General features: G+C 42.9%; 2 protein-coding genes across 4 annotated transcripts; one reads left to right on the forward strand and one right to left on the reverse strand.

Annotated features, from left to right (window-relative positions):
• The first annotated feature begins 1,100 nt into the window (after positions 1-1,100).
• LOC5518742 (secreted frizzled-related protein 2) lies at positions 1,101-5,657 on the forward strand. 2 transcript variants are annotated; one of them, XM_032363367.2, is made up of 3 exons: positions 1,101-2,147; positions 2,584-2,670; positions 4,295-5,657. In XM_032363367.2, the coding sequence occupies exons 1-3, from the start codon at positions 1,667-1,669 to the stop codon at positions 4,594-4,596; spliced, it is 870 nt and encodes a 289-aa protein (XP_032219258.1). In that variant the 5' UTR covers positions 1,101-1,666; the 3' UTR covers positions 4,597-5,657. The 2 variants fall into 2 exon arrangements, with proteins under 2 accessions (XP_032219258.1, XP_048581695.1); XM_048725738.1 differs by having other exon boundaries at positions 1,122-2,126.
• Positions 5,658-5,659: 2 nt separating this feature from the next.
• On the reverse strand, positions 5,660-17,703 carry LOC5518743. 2 transcript variants are annotated; one of them, XM_048725736.1, is made up of 12 exons: positions 17,584-17,703; positions 15,761-16,531; positions 14,692-14,868; positions 13,932-14,374; positions 13,659-13,781; positions 12,564-12,653; positions 10,775-10,963; positions 9,751-9,936; positions 9,467-9,647; positions 8,529-8,735; positions 7,394-8,001; positions 5,660-7,071 (listed from the first exon to the last, which is right to left on the reverse strand). In XM_048725736.1, exons 1-12 carry the CDS (start codon positions 17,660-17,662, stop codon positions 6,712-6,714), a joined length of 3,414 nt encoding a protein of 1,137 aa, XP_048581693.1. In that variant the 5' UTR covers positions 17,663-17,703; the 3' UTR covers positions 5,660-6,711. The 2 variants fall into 2 exon arrangements, with proteins under 2 accessions (XP_048581693.1, XP_001638691.3); XM_001638641.3 differs by having other exon boundaries at positions 13,932-14,434.
• Between the last annotated feature and the right edge of the window lie 495 nt (positions 17,704-18,198).

Genomic DNA, 18,198 nt, shown 5'->3' on the forward strand with positions numbered 1-18,198 from the left:
TTTGACAATGAAACACATTTTGATTCCAACTGTTTTGCTTTTTTATATGTACAAAAATCGCAAAATCGCGGAAAAAGTGTTTTTTTTACGAAAATCACGAAGTCAAAGTGGCACAAAATGTCGCTTAAATTAAAGGTAACATAAGGTATTTTGTGTTACCAGACGATGATGGCTTCCTGCATTTATCGCCGCATGGTTCTAGCATTTGGACAATACTTAGTACTCGATAGTACGCTGGTGTAGGTAAAGTATATGACCAAACTTAAAGCGGTTTTGAGTTTTTTAGACTTAGAATTATTATCCGGAAGCTGACAGGGGGAGAATGTTAGCTAAAGATGATGATATAACCACATGACCATAGAATGACGACCAGACATAGTAAAGAGGCAGTTTACTCGGGCGCGCATTCATCACCTCCCCTCTCTTACTCCTGCTGGGATTGTTAAGGAATCCATGTAGAAATTAATGCAATATGTAAGGCTGGTTAGGTTAGCAGAAGAAGTTAAAGAATATACGATGATCAATTCAAATACATTTTAGGGTCTTCGACTGAGCTTACTAGGTATTTGCACGCTTCATTAGGCCGTGCAGCCATACTTCATATTGCAAACGCATTAAACTAATGTGATTACTCCGCCTTCGAAGCCAGTTAACACATTTGGTAATTAATTACACAGCCTACATATTTTTCAATGTTAATTAGCGCCTTGCACAAAACAGTCAAAAGGTGGAAGCCTATTTTCGCCTTAGCAAGGTAGACGTGTCTACTAAAGAGAGATTTTTAAATGGCCTCACTTAACAAAGTGTTGACTCAACCATCAAATGACCGAACTCGGATCTATCAGGCTAGATGGGAGGTATCCCAGATAAGTCTGTTTAAAACTAAGTTAATCTGATTAACAAACAAAATATAGCAGATTGTTATAGGCTAGATGAAAGGTCTTGAATTATAATACACAGATTTCCGACATTTCTAAGCTTCGTATCCTTGACAAATCTTTTATTTACGTTTGAAGACCAAAAGGGCCGGAAATCCGTAAACCCACGTCTTTTCTTTTATAGTTAATGGAACTGTCATTCTACGACACAGAAAAATAACCAGCAAAGACGGCTTTGGTGGCTGAACTTACAACAACAACAGTTTTTCTAGTTTCACACGTGCTATATTCGCATCCAGACCACTCAGATGCGATATTATGCAATTTCACAGATGATTAAAAATGGCATTCAGCATTTGCACGTCCGCAAGGGGCGGCTTGTTTGCGTCTAGTCCCCTAAGCCATCGATCTCAGGTCAATCTCAAAACGGGACCGAGGAAGCAGAGATGCGCACAGAATGACGCCAAAATGCCGCAGGGTCTAAGTGCTGTCGAGGGTGTGTTGTGATAGCTTGTATTCTGATTGACAGAAACCTTACAAAGGCATAATTGAGTATTGTTTATCCCTGAGACATTACGCTACGTTAGCATTGGACACGCGCAAATGTTTAGCATTTCATTGTCCCAAGACGAATGCATTGACATTGTCTCGCTGTGAGAGGCTGCAAATCATAAGGATTATATCGAGTCGACCCGCCCAACTTTGTCAACTGATTAAAGACCTTCAGCGGTATCGTGTGACAATTTACGTCTTAGCCACATTTGGGAACCTTCCATCGCGACGCCAACATGGCCCCGCTGCTAAAGGCCTTGTGTTTTCTGACTCTCTTCCATCTTTGTGAAAGTTATTCGAGCTACAGAGCGGTGAAATGCTTCGAAATATCAAGAGAGAAAGATTTAATGTGCGCCAACCTTACTCGAGGATACAACAAGATAATGCTGCCGAACGCACTTGGTCATGATAATCTTGCTGAAGTTCGCACACAACTTGTCCCATGGGCTCCGCTCGTAGGCTCTGGCTGCAGTCCACATTTAAAAGTGTTTCTTTGCTCTGTGTTCATGCCAGTCTGCGTGCAACAAATTTCGTACCCAGTGCCACCTTGCCACTCTCTGTGTACGTCTGTGAGAGACTCTTGTGAACCCGTGATGAAGATCCACAACTATTCGTGGCCGGCGATGTTCGACTGCAGTAAATACCTCAAGGACGACATGATGTGTGTTCCACTCCCCGAGACCCCAAACCCGACAAGTAAGACCTCAAGCCCGCCAAGTAAGGCGCATCCACTAGATTTGATATCCTGACAAGTTTTCCTCTTTCACCACATTCCTTGTTGCCTTATAGCAATAACTGGATAGAGGCTAAATCTTTTAAAAAGATAACGGTGACTTTAAGCCAACAATCGACGAGATTCGATTTTGACGCTATATATTCAGACACTAGTTTCCGGCCACAACATTCAACTCTTATCGCTTTTCTGACACACATGAAATTAATATAAAGTCTAAACTGATAGTGATTTAGTGTTTTCTAGATTGGTTATAGATACCTGAGTATTATTTTAATACGTTTCTTGTTGTATATTTTAATGGAATGTGGAATTTGTTTAAGACCCTCGGGCTTAGGGCGCGTGACATTCTTATCGACATTTTCACGGGTAAGAAAGGGCCCCTTTGAATGTATAAGTAATCGCTGGTATAACTTGCAGCCCCTAGCACGCCTTCAGTTTGCGGCGGTGATGACGACAAGGTCAACGAAGACGAGGCTCGCATCAAGTACTGCAACGGGAACTTCGGTGAGCAATAACCACGCACAAACAGAACACCAGGGGGTCATTGTCTTATACGACCTCTGTACAGCACCAAGGCAGTTCTAACAGTGAGGACGGACTAGAGGTTTTCGATAGAGTCGTCTTCTCTATACCTAGTAGATAAGTAAAAAATTTTTGCGCATAGAAACAGCACAGCAGCCAAACAGCCATTATCTGCTGTGCTAAAGAGAAAGTGAAGGCCGTGACAGATAACCTCGACAGCGGAGTCAATACTATGATTAACGAAAGAATGAGGGTGACCCATATCTTAAATTACTTATACGCTCTTTTCTCCTTGCTCTTGATTGTCGGAGGCTATTTTCCCCAGGGTTTTGCCTTTAGGCGGTATTTCTTTGGCGACTCAACAGTGCTAGAGCATTCGTTTTAAAAAGAATCGTCTAGCAATCTTACGGCGCCGAAGAATTTTTCAAGTTTTATCGCGTTTTAAGTGTTTTCCTGAAAAATCGTGTTTGCATATTTAAACAGGGAGAGGGGGGAGCCGGAGGGAAATATTAAACGCGAATTTGTTTTTTTTTAATTTTTGGCTTGTATGAAAAAGTTTGCGCTGTACGCTGTGTGCGTATTTCGATGTTTCTGTTCTAGTTTGCGCTGTTCTGTAAAAGTTTACTGTCTTGCGTATTTCTTCAAGAGGATTCAGGCCTCTGGAGATCAGTGATTAAGCTGAGATTATGATCGTGTAATCTCTAGAGCCGTATGTCCCATGTTGATACAAACAACTTAATATCCCAAACGACACGATTATGAACGATAAGACGGTAAAATGGTAAAGAAACATCCGTTCGTCCGCCGTAGGTAATCTAAAGGGCGTCGCCCCTGTGCGGCATTTTATGCATCTGGAAAAGATATGAATAGAATTTGACTTTTTGAGGCCAGAAAGAGCAGTCTGCCAACACGTCACGAGACACTGTCTTTGGCTTAAAGTTTACCTACTATCAAAGCTTGTTCGTCTACACGCGCGGATATAACAAACATATTTTGTTTACCCTTCTGCTATCAAGGCTCGTTCGTCTACACGTGCGAATATAACAAATACATTTTTTTTTTACCCTTCTGCTATCAAGACTCTTTTAAATGCGTGATTTAATAAATACCATTTGTTTCCACACGCGATATTATAAGTACCTTTTGTTTACCCTTTCAGCTATCAAGACTCGTTTACATGCGTGATTTGATAAATACCATTTGTTTCCACCCTCGAAACAATCTTTTTTATAAGAACATCTAATTTTTAAATGAGGCTTGGCCGTTCTTATTTTTGGGACATTTTTAAGGCTGAATGTGTTCTTAACGGTGTTCTTAAATTTAGATGTATATAAGAATTTAATACCCAATGAATTATTAGGAAGAGAGTTACACTAATGATCAATAGCAATAATAAGGTTGTCACTATGAGAACAATTTGATCCTGCATTTTAGTACGCATCAGGGCTAGAACAGAAATAGTTTTTTCTGCTATCTGAGCCTCGGCATGTTTTTAGCATGTTCTTAAAATAAAAAAAAGCGTATTATAAGTTCCTTTTTTTAACCCTTTTAGCTATGAAGACTCGTTTACACGCGATCTTATAAGTACCCTTTGCTTTCCTTTCAGCTATCAAGGCTCGGCTCCAGGAACACCCCAAGCGCGCGCCCAAGGGCAATAATCTGACGGTTCTGAAGGTGAAGGTACTCAAGGTACTCAAGGGTGACGTCACGAAGTCTCGGAAGCCTCTCCGTCTACGACTGCCCTTCGATGCCAATAGCTGTGACATCATTTCCAAAGCTAACGGCAAGATCATGAAGAAGCCCCTGCTTATCATCGGCAGCAAGAAAGGCAAGAGGCTCAACATCAGCTTTTTACTTAAGTGGCCGAAAAAGAAAGCGACCCGGAGAATCAAGCTCACTTGCCGGTGAATTTAACGATTCTATCACGAGAGTGACTTAAGAACTTTACAGATTCCGATAAGAGACGTTTCCGTTGCGCCGAAAATTAAGACAATGTACTAAATCGTTATATCATAACGGTTTATTACATTTTACCTGTGTCACGCATCGTGTTATAGCCGTCGCTATTTTCATAGTAATGAAATGGGTGTTGTATAGATGGCCCTCCCCATGTAGTTATGTCGTCAAAGGTGCCTCCGACCTATTAATTAACGATTGAATGTTTTAAAATAAGCTTCACGTCGCAAAGTACCCTTCACGACTCGACTGAGGGGCTTTTTTTAACTAAAGGTTTTGTATTAGCGAGGAGGAAAGCCTCTTTACTAATACAATAAGTATATTTTCGATCATGTTTGTAAAGGAGATATCTCCTTTTCAAAGCAGAGCCACCGTAGAGGTTTCTCGAGGGTATATAGGAGGTTAATAAGTATTACCAAACACAAGACACGTTTTAAATTGTTTATACTTTTGTAGGCCAAGGATTAGGTTTTAATTCTCCCGTCTACACGGGGCTTCCAAGAAAAAAGACTTTTTTAGGACAGTACTCATAGTATCAAGTTGGCAGAGATTTCTTCAAAGTCTGTGCAAAATGTAAATATAGGGCGACTGCGAATTTTCTCATTCGCTGTTAATGTACCATGAGATCACTTCTTTTTCAAAGGAGGAGAGCGTTTTGACACCGCCATTTACCCTTTAGGAACTAGGCGCAGACTTTTCCATATATAATATTATACTTAAATAAATATTCGCTCAAAACTATAGACTCTGCCACCAATGTAAACAGCTGACATTGTGGAGTAGATAGCGCACCAAAGGAATCATCTTGGAGTAAATATCTGACATTGTTGGGTAGATAGCGCACCAAAGGAATCATCTTGGAGTAAATCTCTTTATAGCATTCTTTATAGCGCCCCTGGCAAGGCCGATGTACATTGCACTTAGTAAGACAACAATGTAAAGAATGTAAAATGCCCGAATAGCTAAAGAAAAATCCCGAAATATCTATGTGTGGCATAAATGTGTGGACTCAACATGTCTCGTATTCGTTTACTTTTTTTCACGATTATTTACAATTATTCAGAGAGTAATGGAGAATTCTAACTTTGTGGATCGATTGATTGACGAATGTTTTATCTTCATTTCCATGCATTTGCATTAATTCCCCGAAAACTTTATTGGCCAGCTGTTATGTCAAGACTCCCCTACGCTTTCGCCTGCGATCCACTTTTGTCTGTTGACAGTATTGTCCAATAAGCAACCTCCTGATGGAAGGTGCTGTAATTTGTAGATAACAGTCCATATCAGTAACCCCCATCAGCCCATAGCTGTTATCACTTTGGCTGTTATCCCTTGTTATCTCATTACTGCCCTTGTTAGTCTATGTTATCATAGCTGTTATCATAGCAGTTTTAATCCATTGTTAGCCCATGGCTGATATCTCTTGTTAGCCCATGGCTGTCATCCATTGTTAACCCCATGACTGTTATCCATTTTTAGCCCATGGCTGTCATCCCTTGTTAGCCCATGGCTGTCATCCCTTGTTAGCCCATGGCTGTTATCCCTTGTTATCCCATGGCTCTTATCCCTTGTGAGCACGTTACTGTTATCCCTTGTTATCCCATGGCTGTTATCCCCTGTGAGCACGTTACTGTTATCCCTTGTTATCATATGGCTGTTATTTCTTATCCCATGGCTGTTATCTCATGGCTGTTATCCCTTGTGAGCACGTGACTGTTATCCCATGTTATCCCATGGCTGTTATCCCTTGTGAGCACGTTGTTATCCCTTGTTATCCCATGGCTGTTATCCCTTGTTATCCCATGGCTGTTATCCCTTGTGAGCACGTTACTGTTATCCCTTGTTATCCCATGGCTGTTATTTCTTATCCCATGGCTGTTATCCCTTGTTATCTCATGGCTGTTACCCCTTGTGAGCACGTGACTGTTATCCCTTGTTATCCCATGGCTGTTATCCCTTGTGAGCACGTTGTTATCCCTTGTTATCCCATGGCTGTTATTTCTTGTTATCCCATGGCTGTTATCACTTGTTATCCCATGGCTGTTATCCCTTGTGAGCAAGTTATTGTTATCTAAGATCCTGTAAGTTTATCGTACTCTCGGGATAACTGTCCGCGTTAGTGTCCTCCTGGTCCGGAGACATCTGATCGTCCATGTACGAGTCGAGTCCAGGCTTACTCATCCCATCCGGGATATCTGTTAGTGATGGCGAACCGAACGCCTGAAGCTGATGGCTCCTCGTACCAGTCTCTACGTCCATCTCCGTGCCATGAGGAGCCCCCGCAGAGGGCTGGGTAAAGTGAATCTGTATGACGTCATGCGGGAGGGTGATTTGCATGGTGTTTGCCGTTGAGGGGGAGGGTAAGTCGGTAGAGGTTTGGTTGCTGTCGCCTTCTGCGTCTGAGGAACCGGACTTAATGCTGTCCTCCTTTAGAAGAAAAAAATAGAGGACTTTAGTGAGTATAACCGAACACCCAGTTCTCTAGTCTACGCTTAAGAGAGGAATAAAAACATTGAGGACTTCAGCGAGTATAGCCTTACGCGCGGCTGTCTAGTCCGAGTAAAAAACAAGGTTAACGTAACTGAACTGTCAATTTGCCTGTCACAATGTGATCATAGAATCAAATAATCATTAGTCACATTCCACGAGTGGTCATTCAAATCGCCTTGACAAATACTTCTGCGGTATGTAAAGTGTTTGGGACCGGAAATTGCGATTAAACAAGCTATGAAATGTCAAAAAAATGTACCTGAAATATGACGGCTGGCGGAGCAAATTGGTCCTCAGGGTTCACGGGATTCCTGAACTCTATAGCACGCGATGGGACTGGGAACTGAATAGCCTCGGTCCCATTGTGAGGTACGGAAAGCACGTCACTCGTTACCAGTTTCCCGTCGGGAGAGGGGTGGCATCGCAAGTGGCTGACCATGCTACTTATGGACAGATCAAAACCGCCCGCATGCTTATCTGACACACTACTGCTGACTCCTGGAGAGTGCAGTGCGGGCTCGCTACGTACTACAAACTCTGTCACATCAATCGATCCGACATGGTGGTCCACCCCAGACTGAAAACTGGACACGGGTATGATGATGGTGTTGTCCGAGGTAATTTTATTGGGAGTTGAAATTCTCGTGCTGTTCACGGGTTCGTGGGATGATGTGCTGATCGTTGGTAACGGTTGCCCTGTAGAGTTCACAAAAATGCTCGATGAGAAATGACCGCTGACCGCTGACAGGGACCCGGTTTCTGTGGTGCTGAACTCTTCTGGCGGGAAAGCGCTGATATCGCTGTCCACAAGTGAGCCTGCGCTACTGGCAGTCGCATAGTCCGTATGAAGAGTCTCGGCCCCTGAGTCTGAAACAAAGAGCAAGGTTGTAGTCAATCGCAACAAAATAAAACCCTAATAATTTGAACACTCAGGGAATCTAAACTGGTGCTTTCCTTATTCACTGAATACCCAAAATTTCGAACGCTAAATAACTTAAACGTCTTGATTTCTGTTTCCCTTTAATTAAGTATCGTGAAACGTCAAAGAGACACACAACACACTTCCCAGTCCAGTTTACATCAAAGTATTTCCAAAAGATTAATGGTCTACCAAGTTTGAGTTTCGCCGTCTATCGCCCGTTTGACCTACCCTGGACATCAGTGGCTCCATCAAGTTTAAGGTCAAACTCCGGTTTATTGTGAACGAGACTGTAGCCTCATACCGGCGCACATTTCACCCCGATTTTAATCATAATACGTGCATGTTTGATTGACAAATACATTCATTTGCAGACTTCCTAGCCGCATTTATGTGTTTTCATTTGCAGTGCTCGCATAGCCATATTTTGTGAGTTCATATGCAATGCTGCTGGAAGCAATATCACCATACTTACCAAAAGTGCTTGTTGTTGGATCAGCGGTCTTCTTACTGGATGTCGCAGGACTGGGTTTCTCGTGCCGTTTCTGGTGTGCGCGCAGGTTCGCTGCAGTGGTGTAGGCCTTGTTGCAGCTCGATTCCTCACACCGGTATGGTTTCTCACCAGTGTGCTTGCGCAGGTGGATATTCAGGCTGCTGCCTGCAGTGAACGCTTTGCCGCAGCCTGGACATAGACATGTTTTAGTTAATCCCCTTTTCTTTGACATTTATAAATAGGGGCTCATCGATGAACGACCGGAATCGATGTTCAGATTTTCGGTCTACAGTTCCTTTAAAAGAAGGCGAACTCTTGTTTTGATTATATCACCAAATAGGAGACTTGCGCTAAGAGATCACGTGACCTTTTTGGGTGGCAAATTCAAAACAAAATGATCAAACAAAAAAATCAGAAATGACTGCGCCCGTCAAACCTGAGAACGACGAAAAAATACAATCTTTAAATGAAACAAATTTCTTTCTGAAAAAAAAAATAATTCTTAGCGTTGAATAAGTTGTTTTTTGTTGCTGTCATTTTGCCTGAGCGCGCGCTAGTTTGCCACCCAAACAGTCACGTGATCTCTGATCTCTCCCCTTTATACAACGACACCCGTAATTCGCTCGCTCTGATTGGTCAAGGGTCCATGTGTTATTAGAGGACATACGCACGCTTGGCGTCAGCATGTGCGCGCTCCCCAAAAACTAGATTGTATCGTAAGAAAACATGTTTATTGTTGCATAAAACAAATAGATCCATTGTAGCTATCATGACCCGTTTTAGCTCGACATGCGTGCTCCAAGCTCGAGTAAACAATCCATGTTTATATGAAATCCTGCCTTCTTTAAAATTTCGTGAAACCCAGGCATTACGCCCAAACGAACTTATTAGACACATGAGTACTTGGAAGTCGTGCTCACCATCTGCGGGGCACACATACGGCTTCTCTCCGGTGTGAACCAGGACGTGAGTCTTAAGATGGCTGGAGCGAGTGAACGATTTGTGGCAGCCTTCCCACGAGCAAACAAAAGGCCGCTCGCCCGTATGTTTACGCTTGTGACGTTTGAGCTTATAGGCACTCGTGAAAGACCAGCCACAACCCTGAAAATACAAAACAAAAGCATTCGTGGACGGATGAGACAGGAATGTGTTGTTTAAACCCTCTGGGATGTACACTAAGATCAACTGACAAGAATATCCTTACCTCCTCGTCACAGCTGAAAGGTCGCTCTCCTGTGTGCGAGCGAATGTGCAGTTTCAGCTTGGATGCCTTGGTGAAGCGTTTCTCACAACCTTCCACAGGGCAACCGTGAGGTCTCTCGCCGCTATGGCTTTTGAGGTGTGACGTCAAGACACCCATGGCCGCGAACACCTTACCACAACCTTCAACCTACAAGAAAAACCCCGGAAGTATGAGATAACACCTTACCGTAACCATCAACCTTACAAGAAAAACCGTATGACTAAAATAAATAACACGTTACCGGACCCTAAAACCTTACAAGAAAAATCGCGGGTGGCCTCTCACCGCTGTGGCCCAGGTTCGAATCCTGGCTGAAACTGGGGATTTTTTCCGGGTTCCTGCTTTGATTCGAATGTGTGCCAAAAGTGAGTTGAAGTAATTCTCCCGTGTTTCCGGTCTTCTTGGATAAGGACACTAAACCGGAGGTCCCGTCTCTTCAAGCTGAACTTCACTAACCTGAACCGAAGGGACGTAAAAGAACCACTGGGGACGCAATAAACCCTCTGGCAGTGACCACCCCCAGTGACAGTGCTTACTAACCGAGGGCCATATGTTAGAAAACTGTATATTCGGTTAAATATGCTACCCTCGATAAACAAAGAAAGACAAAGAGTAAGCACGAGATAATAACACCTTGCACAACCCTTGACCCTACAAGAAAAACGATAACGCGAGTCTATTGGCTCTTATTGGTTGAGAAATCAGTTTATTAAAAAACAAATATTACCCAACCTTACAAGGAAAAAACGCACCGTACGAGGTAATGATTTTTATCACTCACATCGACTGAAACACACCATCCAAAAAAATCAATGGCTATAAGAGCATTATTCGTTTCTAATTTCTGATTTCTTATAACAATAATGGTGTTCTGCTAATAATTCGGTTCTGCTAATTTGCCTGGAGATACAACAAAGCCATCATTCTATGGAAACAAAAAAAAAAAATCAGCTACTTGGCAAACGCAGGCTATATGAGATCTTACCTCACACTTATACGGCTTGTCTTGCAGCTCATGTTTGCGCTCATGTACTCGTAACTTGTGCAGGGTAGGAAAGGCTTTATCACAACCCTCGTAGTTACACGCGATAGAGTTAGTTCGTCTGTGTGCGCGGATGTGAGTCTTAAGGTTGTACGCAGTAGTAAATCGCCTGCCGCAGCCTTTCTCAGGACACTGAGGCACGATAAACAAGTAAAGAAAAAAAGGTTTAATTGTGTTCCACTGGTATTGAACTGACAACAGGCGGCACATTGATTATCCAATGAATGGCAGCTCCAATCCACAAATTTACTCACTGTCCCCCTGCCATATATGTTTTACATATTGAGGCCTCTTCCTTGGGATGTTTCGACCCTCCCCTCTTTGGGAAGGTTTTCCCATCCCACCCACTTTAAGATGGTCCCCCACCACACCCCCATTGGGAAGGTTTTCCCATCCCACCCACTTTAAGATGGTCCCCCACCACACCCCCTTTGGGAAGGTTTTCCCTTCCCACCCACTTTAAGATGGTCCCCCACCACACCCCCATTGGGAAGGTTTTCCCTTCCCACCCACTTTAAGATGGTCCCCCACCACACCCCCATTGGGAAGGTTTTCCCATCCCACCCACTTTGAGATGGTCTCCCACCACACCCCCTTTGGGAAGGTTTTCCCTTCCCACCCACTTTAAGATGGTCTCCCACCACACCCCCATTGGGAAGGTTTTCCCATCCCACCCACTTTAAGATGGTCTCCCACCACACCCCCATTGGGAAGGTTTTCCCATCCCACCCACTTTAAGATGGTCTCCCACCACACCCCCTTTGGGAAGGTTTTCCCTTCCCACCCACTTTAAGATGGTCCCCCACCACACCCCCTTTGGGAAGGTTTTCCCATCCCACCCACTTTAAGATGGTCTCCCACCACACCCCCTTTGGGAAGGTTTTCCCTTCCCACCCACTTTAAGATGGTCTCCCACCACACCCCCATTGGGAAGGTTTTCCCATCCCACCCACATTAAGATGGTCTCCCACCACACCCCCTTTGGGAAGGTTTTCCCATCCCACCCACTTTAAGATGGTCTCCCACCACACCCCCTTTGGGAAGGTTTTCCCATCCCACCCACTTTAAGATGGTCTCCCACCACACCCCCATTGGGAAGGTTTTCCCATCCCACCCACTTTAAGATGGTCTCCCACCACACCCCCATTGGGAAGGTTTTCCCATCCCACCCACTTTAAGATGGTCTCCCACCACACCCCCATTGGGAAGGTTTTCCCATCCCACCCCCTTTGAGATGGTCCCCCACCACACCCCCATTGGGAAGGTTTTCCCATCCCACCCACTTTAAGATGGTCTCCCACCACACCCCCATTGGGAAGGTTTTCCCATCCCACCCACTTTAAGATGGTCTCCCACCACACCCCCATTGGGAAGGTTTTCCCATCCCACCCACTTTAAGATGGTCTCCCACCACACCCCCATTGGGAAGGTTTTCCCATCCCACCCACTTTAAGATGGTCTCCCACCACACCCCGATTGGGAAGGTTTTCCCATCCCACCCACTTTAAGATGGTCTCCCACCACACCCCCATTGGGAAGGTTTTCTCATCCCACCCACTTTAAGATGGTCTCCCACCACACACCCTTTGGGAAGGTTTTCCCTTCCCACCCCCTTTGAGATGGTCCCCCACCACACCCCCTTTGGAAAGGTCCCCCCTTCTCCATCCCTCATCCCCAGGATCTTTAAAAATGTGTGCAAATAACTATGAAGTCTGGATATTTATGCTATTACCGGAAAAGGTCTCTCGCCAGTATGACCTCGCTCATGGCGCTTGAGCTTGTACGCTGTTGTGAAGGCCCATTCACAGCCTTCATGAGGACACTAGAAGATATGGAAAAATTGATATAAAGAGGGCTGTACAATAGAAGCATTTAGTGCAACAGAGCTGAACAATAGATATAGTGGATATAGTAGATTTAGCATGTAAAGTCTACAACCTATAAATGGACAACTCTCACTTTCCTGTGCCTTTTGTATATAGGGTGTGGCTTTGTCACCAGTTTACTTCCGGAGGGCGGATGGAAACCTCATCCGGCAAAATAATATATTTAAATGCACTATTTTATAGGCCATCCGCTCTAGATTATCGATCACATCTTCAAAGAGACTTCTAATAGACACACTGCTTTTAGAATTCTGAAACATTTTTCGCGTTTTCCTTTAAAAATAATCAGGGATGGCTATATGTATTCAACTGGAAGTAAACTGATGATATTGCTGCTTTAAGGGTACATGCCTCACCTTATATTTCCTGTGTATGAGAGTATAATATAAAGTCTGAGTTTATGAGCTTAAACACAAGGTTCCACTATAAAAGGGAAAGTTCCTCCCACCCCCAGGCTAAAAAACAATCAGTTATCAATAAGCAATCAATAAAATTCAACATGTCAGGACAAATGCTTGCTAAATTCAAATTTTATATTCTAAACCAAATTAAATACCAATCCTAGACTTATCAACCTAAAATGTTTCTATTTATAAAAAAAAATAAAGCTATACCAAGCTGTGTGCGCTCTAAATTAAGGGCATTATCATCACAGCTTGAAAATAATTTATGCATATCAGTTAGATTAAGGATAAACGTGAGTGATCAGCAAATCATTAATTGATCAATCTCGTAACACAACTGTCTTGTTACCTGTGCAAAAAACTTTTATTCAAACTGACTGAAGCTCATATATAGACTGAAGCTCATAGATGAGCAATTTTTATAATTTGTGACCGCTAGCATGGCAGTAATCTGATTCTAATTGAAAATTTGAGCCCTGGGCTGGGAGGAGCTTTCCCTTTTATAGCAGAACCTCGTGTTTAAGGGTAACCCCTCACCTTATATGGCCGTTCACCTGTATGTGAGAGCATGTGTAGCTTGAGTCTATGGGCTCTTTGACACACTTTCTTGCAGTCGGGATGAGGGCAAACATGGACTTTACCACTGCCACTGTTGCCTTCCTAAAAAAGTAAATGAATTAATAAGCATTAAACTGACTTCTGAAAAAAAAAGAGAAATGGAGGTATATGACAAATAAAAATGAAAATTGTAGATTCTTAAGGTTCTTGGAGATTCTGGGAGTCTTGCAAGCCTAAGCCACACTAACATACCTGACTCAATGTTGCATCATCTGAACTCTGTGCCATCTCAATCTGTCCATCAACCACTGTTTGGGCTGTCTGTGGTAGACTGATGTGGACAGCTTGACCAGGTGCCATTCCTGGCACTATCATCCCACTAATTAGGACTTGCTGATGGTCCGTCAGTACCATGCCCCGACCCAATTCCCCTCCTTGCATCATGGCACCAAGAGACTCGCCTGCTGTTGTCTGGCTAGCCAGGGCAGAGCTTGTCGTCACCACATGGAATTGCTCTGTTAAAGTGGAAGGTATCTCTGATTCGTCTGCATCGCCCTCTGTTAGTATTGCTGGTACGTGGGTGGAGAATGAGCCCATTTCTGCTATTTGGATCCCTGTAGATGTTACAAGGGAGATGCCCTGGGTCTGAGGGTAAACCTGAATGGAGATTCCCTCCCCGGCCTTGCCAGCCTGGCCTGTATGGAAGAGGATAGTTTGCTGCTTAGGTGCTACTTTGTCATTCTTGCAATCTGAATCTAGAGGAAAACAACACCTTGAAAAAAAATACAGTTGCAAATAAAATCCCAAATAAAGTAACTTGAGTGTTACTGGTCATCCTCACATTATACTAAAACAATTATACCATTTCCATTTCGGCAGATAGTGGCTTTAAAAAGATCAACCTTGAGCCTTCGGCTCTCAGTAGATATTTTGCCACAATCCACCTCAATGAAAATGGTATAATTGTTAAATATACTCAGTACTAAGTCTTTCTCTATTAACCATGCTCTACCTGAATGCTGTTCACAAGCAGCAAGGGCAGTCTTATCCCCATCTGGCGATGTCACCAGGGTTGTTGGCAATGTCTCCATGTATTCAACTGCCCCCACATTTAAAAGTTGTAGCTGGTCCAGGTCTAGCTTCATGGTCAGCGGTCGACCTTGATGATCCGACTCTAGATGCTGCACATCTGGAAAGAAAAAAAATAGGGGTGTCCACAAAACGAAGACCTAAAACCTAAAACCTGTGACCCCAAAAGCAACAACCCCCTAAATATTGCCGTTATTACTTAGCCTACCTTGTTTCCCAAAATGGCTACAAAGCGTGGAAGTTTCATGTGGAATCAGTGATCCATATGAGAAAATTAGCTGGTTCAATTTGTGTTTTTTCTAATTGGAAAATAGGGAAAAAGCACTACTTGTGTTTCCAGATAGTTGTTTCTTAAAACGCAGATAAACTCAGAAAAAATCTTAATTGCCCGCTAACTTTATACGGGAAAAATTGTTTCATGTTCTAGTTGTGTCGAGTTGTAGAAAGTTTTCATCACAGAGAAAAAAAATTCAATTTTGGTAAAAAGTGGGCCAAGTGGTCGTACCTTTTGGGGTAACAGGGTTTAGGTATTAGGTTTTAGGTTTTAGGTCTTTATTTTGTAGACACCCCCAAAAATAGGGGAAAAAGATATTTAATTATGCAAAAAACATATTTAAGAGAAAGAGTGAGGATTAATCAATAGTAATAGAAAATATTAAGGAAAAGTGTTAGGATTTATTAACAATTGACAGAAAATATCAAGGAACAGTTTCAGCACTCTCTATGGCTAACAGTAAAGTTGCTGAAACATTGCAGGAAGCTAGCTTTTCCAAGCATTTAGTATTAAATTAAAGAACAAGAAAAAATAATTATTGAAGAACTGTAAAAAAATATCTTTCCATATGATAATGCTTTGTCAGAGGTGATGCGACAGATTTTTGTTGGCTTCACACACTTGGCTCTCCATATGCACCACCCCCCTTCCACCAACTTCCTGGATACATGCTTTGGGTATTTGTGATAATTGCCCATCCTGTTTGCACAGGACTCACCTTGGCCTTCTAGTCCCTCAAACGCATAACTCAAGCCAACAGCATTGTCCGGCTGGGACTGGAATTGATCCTCTTGCATTGGAGAATCCCACTCTTGCCTCTCATCGTGCTGACTTTGTAAATCTGTACAATCCTCTCTGGCTTGACAGGATTCAAGATTATCTCCAGTAGCATCCTCACCTTGCACTAGTTGTTGCTCAGGGCCAATGTGCAAAATAAGAGGTTGTGTATTGAAGTTGTTTGCCTGCCAATTTGATCTATTGACGGTCAACATATTATCTGCTGGTCTGTCAGTATCATCACTGTCTCCTAGCAACCTCCCGGATTGAGTTTCAGCACGTTCAGGTTTTATCACTCTGTCACCTTTACGCTGATCTGGTGAGATGGTGACTTTTTGAGTGGCTACATGCTGCATCTCTGATGAGATGTCTTCTTGTTGTGTGGATAATAAATGTTGCTCTTCGTCTCTTATGACATTTATTCCACAGTGATCATCTCCAAGATGATTCTGTTGTTGGTGTGTAATGCCACATATTTCCTGCTCTGTGCATAATGATGAACCAGCTCTTATCTCTGCCTGGACATTCTGAGAGTCTGATGGTGTAGACTGGCCCCCCTCAAAGTGCTTCTTCTCACATGGTTTAGACCCATAACATGATGGGTCCCAGACCACCTCACCCCCGCTTCCTTTTCTTCTCTTCTTTGGAGGCAAAAAGCTCTCGTCAACAACTGGTTCCTGTGCCTCTTTCTTGTCCTCCTCTGTTTCATTTTCTTAAAAACAAATATATAACATGGATTCTTCAGTGCGAAGCTTATTTGAAATAGGTGTATACAAGAGGGGAGGGGGCTTTCCAGTTAACTCAATATATGTCATTTTATGTGTGTTTAGAGCAATTTTTCTATTTAAAAAAGGTGTATTTCGATACATAGAAGTTAAATCTGTAACTTGTCACACTGGGGCCAAAGAAAAACTTGACTATCTGCTTATCAGAAAGGGCACAGTGAGGAAATTTGGAACTTGAAACGTAGTAGCAATGTCCAAAGCAATATAAACTTAATGAAAACATGAAATGCTGGATCTCTAAGAGAAGAACCGTGATGGAACCCTAAAGGCAAGGAAATGCATTGAACTACAGTAAACACCTGCATATAAAAACAAGAATTATAAGATCAGGCTGAACAGGTTCTTATAAATTGGTACCATTTGAAAAATCAGGCTATTTAGGTTCTAAATCGGTTCTTATCAGTCACTAGTCAGTATATAATAGTAAGTAATACTTGCTAACTTTGACAATAACATAATCAATGCTGAACACTACATAAGCCCATGATATAGGCAATGTACCAAACATTTATGAAAAGTATACATTTTTTTGTCTGTCCTTAGATGTTTTCAGTTACTAAGTTATATCATCCAGAAATTAAATCAACATTTTAGTGATCTTTTTCCCTTAACAAGCTGATTAGGTTCTTATATAAATAGTGTGCTTAATATGCTTAATTTCAGTCTATAGGTTCTTAATCTCTAGTTTATTATACGCGGGAGTTTACTGTAGTTCAACATGCTAAAATTTCCAGTCGACGCTAAAAACAGCACGACAACAAACTTGCAAGCCCGGTCTTTAGTCTAAAGAGTTTTCGGTACCCCTTCGTATCGTAAGGAATCAATCAAAATGCCCAAATAGTCATGTTCTTTTATAACCAGAGTATCGAATATTGTTCACCAAAAACTGGTACTCGACTCGTACGGTAAGAGTACGGTTGTGTTCAGGTTTAGGTGCAAGGTGTAACGTAGGTATCGTGTAAGGTAGGGAAGGTAATACCGCGGTCTAACGTGTTCTCTTCTGCCCCTGTACCGGCTTCTGGGAGCCCCGTCAAACATGGCTGCCCCTGAGACTCCATCTTGACGCCCCGACTACAAGAGACCGGCAAGCTCTGCGCGCTCAATTCCCGTCGGGCCTTGCGATGTCGGGATTTGAGCAAGGGCTTTAGGATAACGTATTCCTACATAAAGGTAGTTGTATTCCCTTCGCGTTACTGAAACGAAGCGCCTTGTAACCGCCGCCAGGTAAGTGAATAACTCGATCCTAAGCGGATAAAATAACAGGATAGAAAAGCGTTCTTACCTATGACTGACAAGTTTACTAGGGACAGTCCCCGGCTGGGTCTGATTATGGAAATGCCTATGGCCGGAAAACGGGATTTTGGTTTTTGAAAATGTTTAGTATGTTTAGTTAAAAAGAATAAAACACCGGGGGGGGGGGGGGGGGGAGTATTTTGAGCCATCACAGGACTTTCTTGCATGATGGATTGATGATGGCATGATTCAAAATGTAAACATGTTAGAGGACATGAGCAATCGACAGAATTGAAGATTTTACCATCTCAGAACTGCATGGCTTTCTCGCCCGGAAAAGGGGGTTCCATACAACAGATGG

Source organism: Nematostella vectensis, chromosome 3 (genome assembly GCF_932526225.1).
Source record: "Nematostella vectensis chromosome 3, jaNemVect1.1, whole genome shotgun sequence".
Lineage (NCBI taxonomy): Eukaryota > Metazoa > Cnidaria > Anthozoa > Actiniaria > Edwardsiidae > Nematostella > Nematostella vectensis.

Excerpts from the sequence above, each read along its gene's own strand:
- LOC5518743 (XM_001638641.3), bottom strand. The coding sequence starts at position 17,662 with ATGGAGTCTCAGGGGCAGCCATGTTTGACGGGGCTCCCAGAAGCCGGT. Across the intron at positions 8,736-9,466 it reads GTATGTGTGCCCCGCAGATG|GCTGCGGCAAAGCGTTCACT; the intron begins GTGAGCACGACT and ends GTCTATGTCCAG. Across the intron at positions 7,072-7,393 it reads CGCCAGCCGTCATATTTCAG|GAGGACAGCATTAAGTCCGG; the intron begins GTACATTTTTTT and ends TTTCTTCTAAAG.
- LOC5518742 (XM_032363367.2), top strand. The coding sequence starts at position 1,667 with ATGGCCCCGCTGCTAAAGGCCTTGTGTTTTCTGACTCTCTTCCATCTT. Across the intron at positions 2,148-2,583 it reads TAAGACCTCAAGCCCGCCAA|CCCCTAGCACGCCTTCAGTT; the intron begins GTAAGGCGCATC and ends TATAACTTGCAG. Across the intron at positions 2,671-4,294 it reads GTACTGCAACGGGAACTTCG|CTATCAAGGCTCGGCTCCAG; the intron begins GTGAGCAATAAC and ends CTTTCCTTTCAG.